The 15,482-nt window shown below is 38.1% G+C and overlaps 1 protein-coding gene across 3 annotated transcripts; it reads left to right on the plus strand.

Annotated features, from left to right (window-relative positions):
- Positions 1-240: 240 nt before the first annotated feature.
- CDKN2AIP (CDKN2A interacting protein) lies at positions 241-7,312 on the plus strand. 3 transcript variants are annotated; one of them, XM_051963994.1, is made up of 3 exons: positions 241-523; positions 1,681-1,811; positions 2,215-7,312. In XM_051963994.1, the coding sequence occupies exons 2-3, from the start codon at positions 1,697-1,699 to the stop codon at positions 3,705-3,707; spliced, it is 1,608 nt and encodes a 535-aa protein (XP_051819954.1). In that variant the 5' UTR covers positions 241-523; positions 1,681-1,696; the 3' UTR covers positions 3,708-7,312. The 3 variants fall into 3 exon arrangements, with proteins under 3 accessions (XP_051819954.1, XP_051819953.1, XP_051819955.1); XM_051963993.1 differs by lacking the exon at positions 241-523 and adding an exon at positions 530-1,213; XM_051963995.1 differs by lacking the exon at positions 241-523 and adding an exon at positions 530-1,213 and having other exon boundaries at positions 1,681-1,780; positions 2,215-2,313.
- Positions 7,313-15,482: the final 8,170 nt, after the last annotated feature.

Raw genomic sequence — 15,482 nt, forward strand, 5'->3', positions numbered from 1 at the left:
ACAGGGCCTGGAGGCTGCCCCTTTTCCGAATCTTCTGAGAAGCCTCTTCCGGTCCCGTATCCCGGTAGGGAGCGCCACAGGGACAGCCGAGCTCTGGACCAAGCGGTCGGCCGCGGGGGCGGGGCGGGGCGGAGGCAGGCCCCGGCTCCATCCGGGTCCCTTCCCTCGGCTGCCCGTAACAGAAGGGGGCGCGCTCGTCACCCGGCGGCCGGGGCGGCGCCGCCGGGAGCCGGCGTTCCGCCCCATGACGACGACGGTGGCGGCAGCGGTGGCGCCGCGATCCCCCGGTCGCGTTGGGCCGGGGCCGCTGGGGAATCCCCCTCAACCCCAGCACCCTGGCCGCCGGGGTCGATGTCCGCTCTTCCCCTTTCGTGTTCCTCGCCGCTGCCGACGCCTTCTTCCCTGGAAATGCTGTAGCAGCAGACTGACGCCGCCCACACCCAGCTGCCGGAGTTGCCGCAGTGGGGGGAGGAGCCGATCGGGGAAACAAGCGGCCGGGAGCGGAACGCCCCTTTCTGAGCCGGTGCGTCACAAAAGCGGGAGGTGGTGGGGACCTACGCGCTCATTGGTCTGTCGACGGCTTTAGGACGCCCTTTAGGGCGGGTTCTGCGTTCCAAGCCGCCCGCCACGGGCTGGCTATCTCTTAGACCCCGCCTTCCGCCGCCTCCTCCGCCAACCCGAGCCGAGGACCGCGGCCGAGCCGCCCGCTACCGCGGGGGCTCGCGCCGGAAGGAAGCGACGACGCGCGAGTCCCAACGAGGTTATAAAAGGAGAGGGGGTGCCTGGCGGCGGGCGGAAGTGGGCGTTTCGGCTCTGCGGCTCGGCTTTCGTTGGTCGGCTGTCCTCTGGGTTTGCGGGAGCTACCCGAGTCCTCGGTGACAGGGCCTCCTCCGTCCCTCCCTTGTCCTCGGCCTGCCCTAGCGACGGACGATACGAGTGGGTTGAGCATGGCGCGGGCGGCCATCTCCGAGGTGTCCGAGTACTTAAGTCAAAATCCACGGGTGGCCGCCTGGGTGGAGACGCTGCGTAGCGACGGCGAGACAGACAAGCACTGGCGCCATAGACGCGAGTTTCTGCTTCGCAATGCCGGAGACCTGGCCCCGACCGCCACCACCGAAGCCGCCTCGGTGGAATGCGGGGACCGCCGTCGCCAGCTGCAGCAGCTCGTCTCCTCCTCTATGGCCTGGGCCAACCATATTTTCTTGGGGTGCCGGTGAGTGATCCGCGGCCGGGCCTGGGCCTTCTCAGCCCCGACACTTCGTGGCAGGAGCCCAAGGCCTGTGGGTGTAACGCGAGCACTGAGGGAAGGGAGCTTTGGAGCCGGCTGGGCCGGTGAGGACGGGATTGTAGGCCCTTACCCTCCCTCCCTTCCCCGGCAGCTCCTCCCCCTCCTCCGCCCTCCCTCCCTCCGGTTTGGTGGCGTGGACGTCATTCGTGTTCTTTTTCGGTCAGCTGGTGGGAGTCGTTAGTCTGGATCAGACGAATGGTTTGCAGGCCCAGCTTGGGGGAGGAGAGAAGGCGGAATTTGAGCACGTTTATTTATGGGTTATTTAGGAAGCAGAGAATCCTTGCTTGATGTCGGAGGCTAATTGGAAGCCTTGTTCTCGTTCCTTTGGTTGGTTTGTATGTGAGATGAAAAAGACTTATGGAAAAACGGTCAATTTGTTTTTCTTTTTTTAGGTATCCACCAAAAGTTATGGATAAAATACTTAGTATGGCTGAAGGCATCAAAGTGACAGATGCTCCAATCCATACAACAAGAGATGAACTGGTTGCCAAGGTGAAGAAAAGAGGGATATCGAGTAGCAATGGTTAGCAGATCATAGATGTGAACATATATAGGAGCATAGAACATAAGTTTATTTTAGTGCTGTGAACTCATGTTTCATATTTACTTATATTTCTAACAACCAAACTGCTATTTAATGTTTGTCTTTTTTATTTTAAGGACACTAGTCCTAAATTTTCCCTATATATTTTTTGGTTTTTAATCTTAATTTTTTTTCTTTTTAAAACTGTCAAATATGTTTCATTTGTAAGAAAAGTGTGTCATGATTACATAGTAATTTTGTCCTCTGCATTATACATGCCAAGTTTTTTGCTTAGCATCTTTCTTGCATTGAATGTCTACCTAACTAATAATTAAGTGGAATTAGTCAAATGTTTCTTTTTCTTTCTTTCTTTCCTTTTTTTTTTTTTTTTTTAAATTTTTAGATGGGGTAGAAGAACCTTGCAAAAAACGGGCAGTTGAAGGAAAGAGCAGTTCTACTAGTATTCAGGATGCTTTGAAGACTTGTGGCAAAACAGAGCAGGCATCACCAAAGCTGGAAGTCAAGGTGGGGGCAGTGCCATCCATTAGACCTGTGGGAAGTGGAGAAAATATAAATCGGAGCTCTAGCAGCACTTTGGAAAGGGGGAGTGCACTTTCCCAAGAGGGGCTGGGAGTAAAGAATAAATCCACCAGTGAGCCAGCGCTTGAAAACTTTGGAAAGCAAAACACCACCTCCAATACCAGCACTTCTCAGGCTATAGCATCAGCCCCTGAAAAGGTTTCAGATATAGAAACTTCAGATAAACCTGCTACAATACTAATTTCTTCTGTGACAACATCCAATATGAATAGTGTTGGGATCCAGTTAATTGATCCCAAACCACAAAATGTATCCCCTAAAAAAGTTATTTCGGAGAGCACTTCATCTTTGGGTTCTCGAAGTGCTTCAGAGACAGAACTGCCTCTGTTGAGTTCTCATACCAGGTCAGAGACAAGTTTGCCATTGTTGGGTTCCCCAACCAGCTCAGAAGTGGAGCTGCCACTGTTATCCTCCAAACCTAGTTCAGAATTACTTCCCCTGTTAGGTTCTAAAACCACTTCAGATGGCAGCCCATCACAGTCAACTTCCAAAACTAACTTGGATTCAAGCATTTCATCTAAAAACAATTCCTCAACCAGTGTGCAAATTTTAACTCCCAAAAGCACCTCTTCAGCAAGCACTTTACTGCTGCCCTCTAAAAGCAGCTCCCAAGTAGCTGCCACACTGTTGGCTTCTAAAGGCAATTCCCCAGCTACATCACTGTTGTCTTCCAAAAGCAGCTCCCAGACAAGTATAGCACTGTTGGCTCCCAAAAGTTCCTTGACAAGTGTAAACCAGCTAGCTTCTAAGAGTAGCTCTCAAACTAGCACATCACAGTTACCTTCTAAAAGCAGTTTACAATCATGTGAGAGTTCTGTTAGGTTTTCTTGCAAATTAACCACTGAAGATGTAAAACAGAAGCAACCTTTTTTCAATAGATTGTATAAAACTGTGGCATGGAAGTTAGTGGCTGTTGGTGGTTTTAGTCCCAGTGTGAATCATGGGGAACTCCTAAATGCATCTGTGGAGGCTCTAAAAGCAACATTAGACGTTTCTTTTGTTCCATTAAAAGAACTGGCTGATCTGCCTCAGAATAAGAGTTCTCAAGAAAGTATAGTGTGTGAATTGAGGTGCAAGTCTGTTTATTTGGGTACTGGCTGTGGAAAGAGTAAGGAAAATGCCAAAGCAGTAGCATCGAGAGAAGCTCTGAAGTTATTTCTCAAGAAAAAAGTGGTGGTAAAGATATGTAAAAGAAAATACAGAGGAAGTGAAATAGAAGATTTGGTGCTTCTTGATGAAGAATCAAGACCTACAAACTTACCTCCAGCTTTAAAACATCCTCAGGAGCTACCATAGCATGTTTAAAAGGTCACTGCATAAAGCTTATATAGTGTTTTAACATTTGGACCGAAGTTTACTTTTGTACACTAAAATATTGGCTTTCAGACATTTTGTATTGCTTCCCTCCCCCCTAGTTTTGCAGAAAACCCATGTTATAGTTGTCTTCGCTTAGTAGCAGCAGTTATAAATAATTTATGAATGAATAACAGTATTCATTTAAAGGTATGCCTTAACATCATAGCACACCAGAATGCTGTTTACTTTGCTAAAGAGTGTACCCATGTCTTCTCTTTTTAATGGTACAATAGGTAAGGTATGCAGTTAAATATAGTCTTAATACTTTTTGTATTACTAAAACTTTGGTGAAAATGTATTATGAGTTATCTTGCTTTTTTTTTTTCTAAGCAGAAAAACAAGACAAAAAGACCTTTCATGTGAAAGTAATGGGGACCAGTGTTTAAAAAATAGGTGTCTAAAAGGCCAAGAAACATATAGAGAGATCTTAAAGAGAATTCATGTAAAATATGCCTATTAGTATGAAGTACTATGAAGTACTTGATATTATTTTACACTGAAATTGTTGGTTAATTCAGTATAATTTTTTACCTATTCGAATTCATTAGGTTAATTTACGTTCAAGGTAAAATATTTTTTCAGAATGAAAAAATGGGCTTTGTATATAAGCACATTTGTGATTGCTACTATAAAAATTTGATTTGTTTAGATATTAAATGCTAAAAACTATTTTACCTTTTAAAGAAGTTTTGTGTTTTTCCCCTAGCCAAAATTAATTCCTTGGAATGGTTTTTGTTTTTTTTTTTTTTAGGGTCAGTCACTGTATTCACCTGGTTATTTTCCATAATTAGTATATTCCTCTGGATAGGCAAAGCATATTTGTCACGCCAAATACTAGATAATTTGATTTTTATTTGTAAATAAATGTTTTAGAAGAGGATGTTTGGAAGGAACTGAGTTAAATGATTTCATGAGCTTGTTAATTTCTTGTGATCTAAATTTTATTTACTTTTGGTGTGGTAGTGATTAAATAGAATCTTGTCATGCCCCAATATCAATTCATTTTACTGTATTGCTTAATGTTCTTTGACTCTGATTTACTGGACTAATTCTTCATTTTCTGCATTTGGTGTACTTACCCTAAGTTTTGGTTACCTTATCTTCTTCCTCATTCTTTGACTCTTCCTCCTTTACTTCTTCCAGTGGTATAAGACATATTGTTCAGTAACTTTATAGGTTGGAAGAGAGAAAGGGAAATCAACTATCTTGCAGGTGCTTTTGACGCTTTAAAAGGAATATTACCTGACCATATAGTTTGCAGAGAAATTTGGAAATTAGAACTTAAGTTTTTGGAAGCCTTTACTGATTTCTAAAGACTTTTATGACAGTATTTGTTTGGAATTTATAAAAGTTCTTTGAGATAGAATTTTTTTTTTTGGAAGAGAAAAGAAATGCAGCTGTTGTGACTTGAAGTCTCATCAAATAACTGAGGAACAAAAACTATTGGTCTCTTGACTCTAAAATCAGTGATCTGTCTGGCTGCCTTTTTAGAATATATGGAAATGTAACTTCTTTCTGTTGTACCTTAGAAATAATAGTCAAAGTTATTCTCTAGGGATTTTAGCATTTAAGATCTAATTATTAATGAGGTTCTGCTTCAAAGAGTGACTTAGATTTATGATTACATTAGTGTGGATACTCCCTCCATTGGTGCAGATTACCACATCTTTCTACACCTTAATATGGATGGTCTTTATGCAATAGCCAACCTGTTCTCAGAGGAGAATTACCTTAATCTCTTTATGCTCTTGTCTCTTAAAGCCTTTTCCATCTTGATATAGAATTTGCAGCCTATAACAGTTTAATAACTGTTATAATAACTGTTAATAAGAACCCCTCCCCCCCCCCCCCCCCCCCCCAAGATCACTGCCATTTCACAGTGCAGCATCAGAGAAGAAATTCAGTGGCGGTTTTAACTAACTGCTAATTATAATTTGTGTTGTTAGAATGACTTACTTGGATAACTTAAGTATCAGTAATTTATACATAGTATGGAAATAGCTTTCATTACTATTTATCTCAGGTCTCTTGGGAAGGAGAAGAAAGGATGGGAGTGGGGTGGGGTAGGGGTAGTGACTACTCAGAAGTGTAGATAACAATTATAATTTACAGAATTAATTTCAAAGTAGGCTGACTACAAATGTATGGAAGGAACCCATTCTGAGATAGAATATCCAAATACTTTTACTTTGTCTTTTTGTGAAATGAAATAGACATTGAAATATGCTAGGTACAAGAATTTCTTGGTATAAAATATATGCAAACTTTTTAAAAGTACCATATGAAAGGAAAGTTGCAAATGGAATAATGAAAATTATATCATCATGAATGTTAGGAAAACAAAGTTGATCAAACTAAAATGGCTTCAAAACAGTCCTCCAAAAGGTATGTATGATAAGGCAAACAAGACAAATGTTTTTTAAAAATTAACATCAGCCCTAGATTTGTAGAGCACTTAACCCATTGCCTTGTGAGATAGGAGGTGTATAGTACAAGTATCCCTGTTTTACAGGTGAGGAATCTTGAGTCTCAGTTTGAGTCTTAAACCTCTCTCCCACCCCACCCCCCCAAATCCTAACTTCATGTCTAGTCCGCATACATCCAAGTGAGTGTTGTTCCTTCAAACTCTTCTTGAGATTATATTTTACTTTAGTAATGCTTGCATTATTAAGGACTTTTTTTGGAATTGTTTTCAGAGTATCTCATTTTCAGTGGTGGCAAGTCTTCATCCTCAGAATGGGTTTGACTTTTGGAAATAGCCAAGCCTGGCAAATAAGGTGGGTAATCAAGCTGAGTAATAACAATTTAAGTCATAAAGCAAAGTATGAGACAAAGTTGCAGATATGTCCTTGTGTGGCTCATTTATTTGCTCCAAAGGGGATTCCAGAATTGTTTGGTGGAACAGCATCACTTGGAATCTGATGAGGTCTTTGAGAGCAACAAATGCCCTTTTGGTAAACTTGGTCTGAAAACATTACAGATGGGATGGAATGAGTTATTTGTTGACTAGACTTCCCAAAATAATTTAGCATAAAGAACAACTAATGGATATGTGCCTAATATATTTTTTTAAAATTTCATTTCACATTCACATATTAGAATAGTCCGTCTTTTATGTGCTTCCCTTCTATTCCACCCTGTGTCCTTTACAGCGAAGTCCAGTTTAAATTCAGTTGTTATGTGAGTATCTTTTTGAAAGTAAGTCCTTAGTATCAACTTCTGCATTGACACCAAATTCTCTGCTGCCTGAGATCATTGCTAAGACAATGCTACACTTTGACTATACACTGTTGCTCAAAATACTGCCTTGGTTAACATTTTGAAAAATTTTTTTATTATAAACTTAACTATCAATAACAATGAGGGGAAAATCACACAAACTCATAAAAAAGCTTTAACAAAATAACATCTAATTTGCCGTCTTCTTATTTCTGTCTACTTATTAGATTATGTTGTGTTAGTTTTTTCAGGATCAATGTCTGTGCATAGTGTTGCAATGTACATGCATAACATTTCTTTTCATAATAAAGGATTAACATGGTAAATTCTTCTTTGAGATTATTTTCTACTTTTTTTTTTTTTTAAACAAAATAACATTTCACAAAAGGTAGCCTTTGCATTATATGAAAATAATTATACAAATTTAGAGCGGTGTTTTTTTTTTTTTTTAAGTTTATAGTTTCCTGCAAAACATTCTTTAGAACTTAAGCCTTAAAAGAATTTTTAGACTTTGATCTATTAGGTTTTTTGGGAAGATAGGAAAAAAAAGATTAAAATTGAATTGAGGGAGGTGGGGCTCAAGGTTTTGTTTTATTAATGCCCTATAAAATTGAAATACTTCATACCTGTCCCATATAGTCTGCTTCTCCAAACCCTTCAAGTATTTAGTACTGAAGGATAACAGGAGGCTATTCACATGTTAATGTGAGATTAGTAATACCTAAGGATCTCTCCATTTTTTAGCTGGAAGGAACCTTATGCATAAGATTATCCAATCCAGTACTCCATTTTACAAAGTAGTTCTAGACATCTCTCAGGTGATGTTGCCTTTATTGTGTCAATGTACATTTGAAGGGATGTAACCATGCTTACTATAAGGAGATAGAACTTGGATAAGGTGAATACATAATATAGAAGTGTGACTTGTGAAAAACTGCTTTTTTGTGTAAAACTTTAGACATGTTTAAGTGGAACAGCAAAAAATTTACAAATGCTGTAAAGTAAAACAGAAGAGTCAGAAGAGGAAATAATGGGAGTATAAAGTACAGTGTGTGAATCTGCAATCCTAGATGTTTAGTTATTAGTGGCCACATAAACTATTTACAGAGAGTCCATTGGATAAATGAGAAGTAATTTGTCAAATGAGCAGTTCTGAACTTTAGGCAAAATAGCAGGCCATATGCTTTGAAGGACCTAAGAATTGAAAGAACCTGGACTAGCAAGAACAGATTAAGTGGACTGGAGCCTAGAGGAAAGGGTGTCTGGAAGGGATTGCTTAATTTTCATTTTAGGGATCTGGGATACCACTGAGGTAGGCTTTTTAATTGCAATTGCAGATAGTTGAATCCAACTTCCTTCTAAGTGTAGGAATCCCTTCTATGGTGTTTTGCAAATTGGATCCTCCCACTGTTTTCTGAAGGCAGCTGTTTCCATTATTGAACAACTGACTTAGAATGTCTTCCTTACACTGAATTGCCTCCCTGTAACTTTTGGCACTCATTGATTTTAGTTTATCTTCTGGATCCACATAGAGTAAACCTAAATCATTTTCACCATGGTAACTTAAGATGGTTGGAGAAGTTATTGTTTCAATAAACTATGACTTGGGAGATCCAGTGAGGGAATTTAATTCAGTTGTGAAAATTCAGGAAATGAATCTACAGAATTGTCATTGTTCCAATTCTCTTCTGGATCTGCTCATATTGACACTAATCTTTTACTGCCTTAACTAGTAGCCAAATAAGCCAGTGCTACAATTTCAATATGCATTTTTTCAAAATATTGCCTTTAGTTAACTTATTTTGAGAATGTTACATTATAAATTTAACAATTTCAACAAAAAGGAGGAAATAGATCTCCCCCCCCAATAAGCTTTAACAAAATATCAAATTCATTCCGTTTCCCGATTTCTACTTAATGATTTGTTGCTGTTATTTTTATGCTTCCAAATATGTGCAATTCAAAACATCAGGGGACTATGAAATTTCATAGGATCCTTATTTCTTTCCCTTGAGGCCACAGTAGCCCCATTTGAAGGCAAATCATCGCCCCTCCCCCCCCCCAAAAAAAAAACAACCCACTGGATTTTTTCAAAGAGCTTATTTTTTTCAAAAGAACTGTGTTCAAATCCCAGTTCTTCCCTTTACTCCCTGTGTGACCAACTCTAGACTCTAGTTAGTTCCCTCATCCATAAAATAGAGTTAATTAGATGGTGTCTAAAGTGTCAGCCTGTGAGCTAGAAGCTTCCTGGGATCCTGCTTGCTATCCACTTACTCTTTCTCCTACACCATATTATAACTCATTTGTATATCAATTCTGGGCCTTTTGGACTCGGGACATTCGTATTGAAAATTAAGTCGAGCCAACTTAAATACCTACTGGATTTGCCTGCAGTTTGATCTTTCCATGTTTGAAACCTGTGCTAAAACTAATCCAAAATCTTAGTTTTCTGAATTGTAGACATCTCAGTAATAAGAAACATCTGCATAGTACTATATGGTTTTCAAAACACTATACATATATTCAGTTGGTGGTCCTAACAGCATTGTGAAGTAGATGTGATTATCATTCCCATTTTATATGGGAAGAAACTGATTTGCTCAAAGTCACATAGCTAGTAACTATGCCAATATTTAAACTCATCTTTCCAATACAAAGTCCAGCATTTATTATGCCACACACTACTTCTGTTATCTTTTGCTTCAAAGTTTTCCTTACATTGTAGTGATGATCAGTGTCACACTTGAAGCTTTTGAACTGCTTTACCACAGGGGAGAGATTGAAAAAGACCTAGAGGGAGTAAAAGTGGGTGTGGAGCAGGACATATATATATGATGGAAAATTCTTTCCTTTTTCTTTTCCTTTTTTTCCTAGTTAATGGATTGTTAACTTCCTGGTCCCAAATGATTATAAAGGAAAAAGTCAAGGTCTGGCAAGTGGTTTTGGAGTTGCCCTCTTTCATCAAAATAATCTTGGACTCCCAATAGACTTTAGACAGAAAAAGAACAAAGGAGACTGAATGTAAATCGACACATGCTATGTTCACTTTTTTATCTCCTATGTTTATCCCTTTTGCTCCGATTTTTCTCTCCCAACATAATTCATAAAACAATGTGTTATTAAAAATAAACTTAAGACTCCCAAATAATCTTGGACACTGAAGCAAATTTGATGTACTTTTGGAACATATTAAAATCCTGTGTAAATTCATTTTAGGTATTTTTCCACAAAGGAAATAGTTTATTTAAAATTGTCCTGCCTCATTCTAGATGTTGAAATAATTACTGCCAAGCCATTTTCTAGATCTCCAATAGAGATATTTAGGAGTTCTTGGTTTTTTTCCTGAATCCAATTTAATATCTACCCAGTTTAAAGTTTTTTTTTTTCTTCTGTGAATGCTCCCTTTACCATGTTTAAGCCAATCTTTCAGCCTGTATTGAAACAGTGGAACTGACTTCTTTATAGTTTTTAATGCTTTCTCACAGGCATGGAGAGGAAGGAACTTGGATCTCTTAGTACCAGTAGAATATTCTACCAAGCAGAAAAGTCTTTTACCTAAGCGTCCAACTATCATAAAATATATATATTCTTTGGGGATTAGCCTAGATGAATTTGGAGAATCTGTGTGGGTGATGAACTTTATCCCCAGTAATTTTTAAAGACATAAAAGTTAAGGGGTTGAGATCTCTAGTAGAAGGACAAAATCACAGGCATTTGAAATATAAAGACTTACTACATTTTTTTTTCTTTGTTTCTTACTCATTTTCTAGCTTTTCCCTGATCAAAAAAAGGTAACTATCTGTGAATCCCTAAAGCTGTCTTGCAACTTGCCCTGGGCATTGGTCATGCCCTTTTAATGTCCAATCACCACCACCAGGGTAATTTTTTTCCTTGGAAATCTTTATATCCTACATTTATACTGGCTGTGATTTAGCCAACTCTCAAGAGACAAAACCAAAATTGTCACTGGGAATAAGACCTGATTTTTCTCTATAAAACTTGAGACCTTCCCTTGTCTCCACAGGCTACTCTAGTATGAAGGTGATTATAATCTAGAAGGTTTTTTTGTTTGTTTTTATTTTTTTTTTTAATCTAGAAAAAATGACAGAGGATGCTAAAATTAGTAGGGGTTATAAGGATCACCTTGGAAGGATTTGCTAATTCTCCATGATTTCACTGAGGATACTCCTAGCACTGTTACTTACTCATCCTGTGTTATTTATATTCTACCGTAAATCTTCATAATCTATCCCAACATCTTAGAACCCTCCCTCTAGAACTTTGACATTTCATTGCTATCGTACTTGAACTGTCCATGTCTCTTCTTGCTGTCACTATAATGTGAACCACCTTTTATGAAAGATCCTCTTTTTCTAATCATAAATTTCCTGGACATCCTTTTTGATATTTTCTGCATGCAAGCCATCATTAGTTATCATCTACAATCATTTCCACACTGTTGCCCTTTAGATTTGTTGCCATTTTTATTCTTGCATCTTGGTGTTCCACAATTAATTACATACATAGCATCCTGGAAGAACACGACATTTAAAAAGGTGAGTTTTTTTGGCTTGGAAATCATTGAAATCAAACAATTTTCTAAAAGCAATACAGGTTACTTTGCATAGAACATTATACATGACTAGCAAATAACTTTGGCAGTGCACTTCTCTATCATGTCCACAAGCATTAAGCACTGAACTATATGCCAGAGATTGTACTAAGTAAGCACTGGGGATACAAAATAAGCAAAAACATTCCCTTTCAGAGTTAAGGTAAATGACTAGGTACACCCCCCCCCCCCCCACACACACACACACTCTACTCATAGAGGATTAAGACTGTACTCATCCCCCCACAGATGGCATGTCTCTGTAAGGAACACCAAGTAGACTGGTGTAATTGAAGAGTAAAGTTTGGAAATATAGGAAAGGGCCCATTGATAAGTACATATTAATTACTATGTGCCAGGCATCTTTTTAAGTGTTAGGGACACAAAGGCAAAGAATTTAAATCTTAATGGGAGAAAGGGAGAGGAAAAAGAACTCTATATAAACATATACAACGTAAATGTAACAATGGGGTTAGTGGGGAGGCAGAAGAAGGAAGAGAAGGAACTCTTTATATAATACAGTGTAAATGTAACAATAGGGTTAGTGGAGAAGCAGGATGAAGACCTGTACAAGACAGGCTTTGAGCTGAGTCTTGAAACTAGGATGTGAGGGAGAGAAGGAAGAACATTCCAGGCATAGAAGACAATAAAAAGCATAGAATATGGGAAAGATGGAGTAATTAAGAAACCTCAAGACTGACTCTCTGTATGTGGTTTATGGAGTATGTAGAAAGGAGAAAAGTGTAGAAAGACTAGAAAGATAGGAAGAGGCCTAGATCTCCTAAGTGTTTTAAGTACCCAAACAAGTTTATATTTGACTCTACAATTTTTTCCCATTATTTTGGAATCCTGATTTCTTTTGAGAAATCTTTGAAAAATCAATATCTTCAGAACAATATAACTTCCGTGTGGGAAACTTTTACCCTCCATTTCCCAAGAAATATTAAATATTTTCTCTAGCCTTGTTTTGTTTAGATTCTTGCCTTCCCCATTCCCTAAAGTAGAAAATATTTTGATTACCGAGAAAGTCCCTTTGTGCCCTGAGGGGAGTGGTCAAGAAAGAAATTGGAGTAGTGATTATTATCTGGAATGTTAACCCCAAACTAGATTTTAAATAATGATCTTTTTCTTACTAAAGATTTCTGTAAATGTTTTCTCAAAATGATTCAGAGTAAGACATGTCTAAGACATGGTATCCCTTAAGTAGCAAGGAGATCAAATCAGTCAATATGTTTAAAAAATAACTATTGATTGGAAGGATAAATACTAAAAATATTTTGTCCATATAATAAGGCAGGACTCATTCAAAAAGACAGAAACTGGGAAAGACTGAAGACAAAAAGAAAAGGGGACAGCAGAGGATGAGATAATATCATGGGAACAAATAACATTAAGTTGAACAGACTTCAGGAGATAGTGGAGGATAGAAGGACCTAGTATGCTATGTATGGTTCATGGGATCACAAAAAGTTGGATGTGACTGAACATCAAAGGGCATGGTGAGCAAGGGTATATATGTGGGGGAGGAAGGGAAAAGAGTTGCATTGCCAATTTGGACTTCTCTCCAAGCTGGAGATGGTTGGATATTAAATTAATGTTAAATTAAGAAAATTTATTCTGGCAACCTTATGTCTAAAACACAGAGCACAGTATTAATATGTTTCTTTGTTAAAGTCCAAATTATGGCAGTGGTTTCACTGTTGGTGATGAAAAGAAAAGTGATGACAAATCTATTCTACTTTTTACCTGTCATCTTTATTTTATATATGCTCTTGAGATGATCGGATTTAGCTGGATTTCATATCAAACTTTCATCAACTTCTTTTCCCTTCTAATTTTTATAAATCTCTTCTGAATTTCTTTCTGCATATTATGAAATATGTTTCATGGATACTCTTAATAGCAGGGGACCTCAGTCTACTGCTTGGGGACCTTAACATGCTCTTTTTAAACCAAGGCAAATTTAAAAAACTTAGACAAATCTAGTTCACAGCTCCACTAACAAAGAAATAATATAACTGTTTTCCCACCATCCCTTCAGCATTTGTTTAGAGCTGAGGCCAGTGATGCCAAATCCAGCTCAACATCTATTTTTGTATGGTCCCATGAACAAAGAACAATTTTTGTATTTAAAAAATTTTGAATTTTGCAAAGTCAATTCAACAATTAATATTTAAATCACAAGTATTATCAAGCTACTTTATATACTTTTTCTGCTATCAAAATTTAAAACAAGCTGTGATGTGTCCATTCCACACAAACAGACAAAAGATGTATTTTCTGAGCTCAAAGCAGAGTTCCTGTAGTCTTTTCAGATATTGAAGCAACTGTATTGCCATATTTCAAAAGCCATTTAACTGTGTAATTAAAGAGCTTCCACTAACTTTCAAATGCAAGTGATTAATGTATAATGTAATAACATTGCTAAAAGGAAATTATCAACAGAAAAATCTAGTAGAATCCTATAAATGCCATTGAGACATTAATTATGTTCAATTACAACTATATTCACAAACTAAGGAGTATTTAGCAGTACCAATTTTTGTGAAAAAAATTTTTTTCAAAGATGAAATACATAAAATCTCACTATAGAACAGCATTAATTGATGAACATTAACAATCTATTTTGATGATAGGATACATTAACCTTGAAACTCAATTAACTGAAATGTTATTCCTACTAAAAAAATTTCCACCTTTCTCATTAGTTTACCTAAATTATTTCCCTCCATTCAAAAGAAGGGAGGAGGTGGGGAGAAAGAGATTATTCAATTATTATTACATTTTGAATTTTATCAATAAGATAATTTGTGGAAATTTGTTTTTTCTCATTATAATCAGTAACTATGTAATATTCTTTACAGAAGGCCCCTAATTCCTTATCTAGGGCTTAAAAAACAAATCAAGAAAAGCAGACATATTAAATGATTCTTTACTGGTCACAATGTAAAACAAATAATATTCAATAAAGGATCTTGGATAAAAGATTAAAATTGGAGATTAAATAATCCTAAAGAATTGGTGAGTGAAGGAACAAATAATAGAAGCATTAGGAAATTTCATCAAAGAAAGTGAAAATAATGAAACAACATGCAAAATCTTTGGGAAAAAGTCAAATAAGTCAGAGTTGAGAAGCACTCAACTGAACTCTCCCAAGTTTCTCTCCAAACAACTCTAAAAAACAATACCTCAAATTAAAGTGAGCACTAAAATAAAAAAAAAATTTAAGTAAAACAATTTTCCTGCCTAAGACAGTTTAGGAAGTCAGCAGTAAAGGTTTGTCTCATTGAGGTAATGGTAAACCCTAGGATCTCAAGAAAGGCAGGACAGGCTATGCTTTGGAGGTGCCTGCATCGTCAGCAATAGCAGCCTTGGGAATTATCAGCCCACAGAAGGAGGGAGAGTGGGACAACTTGTGAGAAGAAATTTACAGGTGACCCTTTGCTGGTGCTATGTTTTAGGTTGCTGTCCTTAGGTCAAAGGCATGATAGTACTTATGGTTACAGTGAAACAGGGGCTCAGGTTGGTTCCAGGTCAGAAAGTTCTTATAGTCACCCATGGGGAAATAGGAATCTGCTCTCAATTCCAAGATAAAGAGAACACAAGAAATTCCAGCTACAGGAGAGTGACCTAGAACCAGAAGGAGTGCTAGCGCTGATAACTACAATGCAACAAGGTCCCTTTCTGTATAAAGATCAGAGCACAAGACAAGAAAGTAATGACTGTGTCTCTCTTTAGATCATATCAAAAAGCACCAAAACCTATAGACTCTCATAGCAAGCTCATGAAGCCTGAGTCAGTGCCTCCTCTATCCTGAGACCAAAGTCCAATTTTACTATAAAGTTCAGTCAAGAAATGGACTCAAAAAATGAACAAAAAAGAAG

This window comes from Antechinus flavipes, chromosome 6 (genome assembly GCF_016432865.1).
Source record: "Antechinus flavipes isolate AdamAnt ecotype Samford, QLD, Australia chromosome 6, AdamAnt_v2, whole genome shotgun sequence".
NCBI classification, from domain to species: Eukaryota; Metazoa; Chordata; class Mammalia; order Dasyuromorphia; family Dasyuridae; genus Antechinus; species Antechinus flavipes.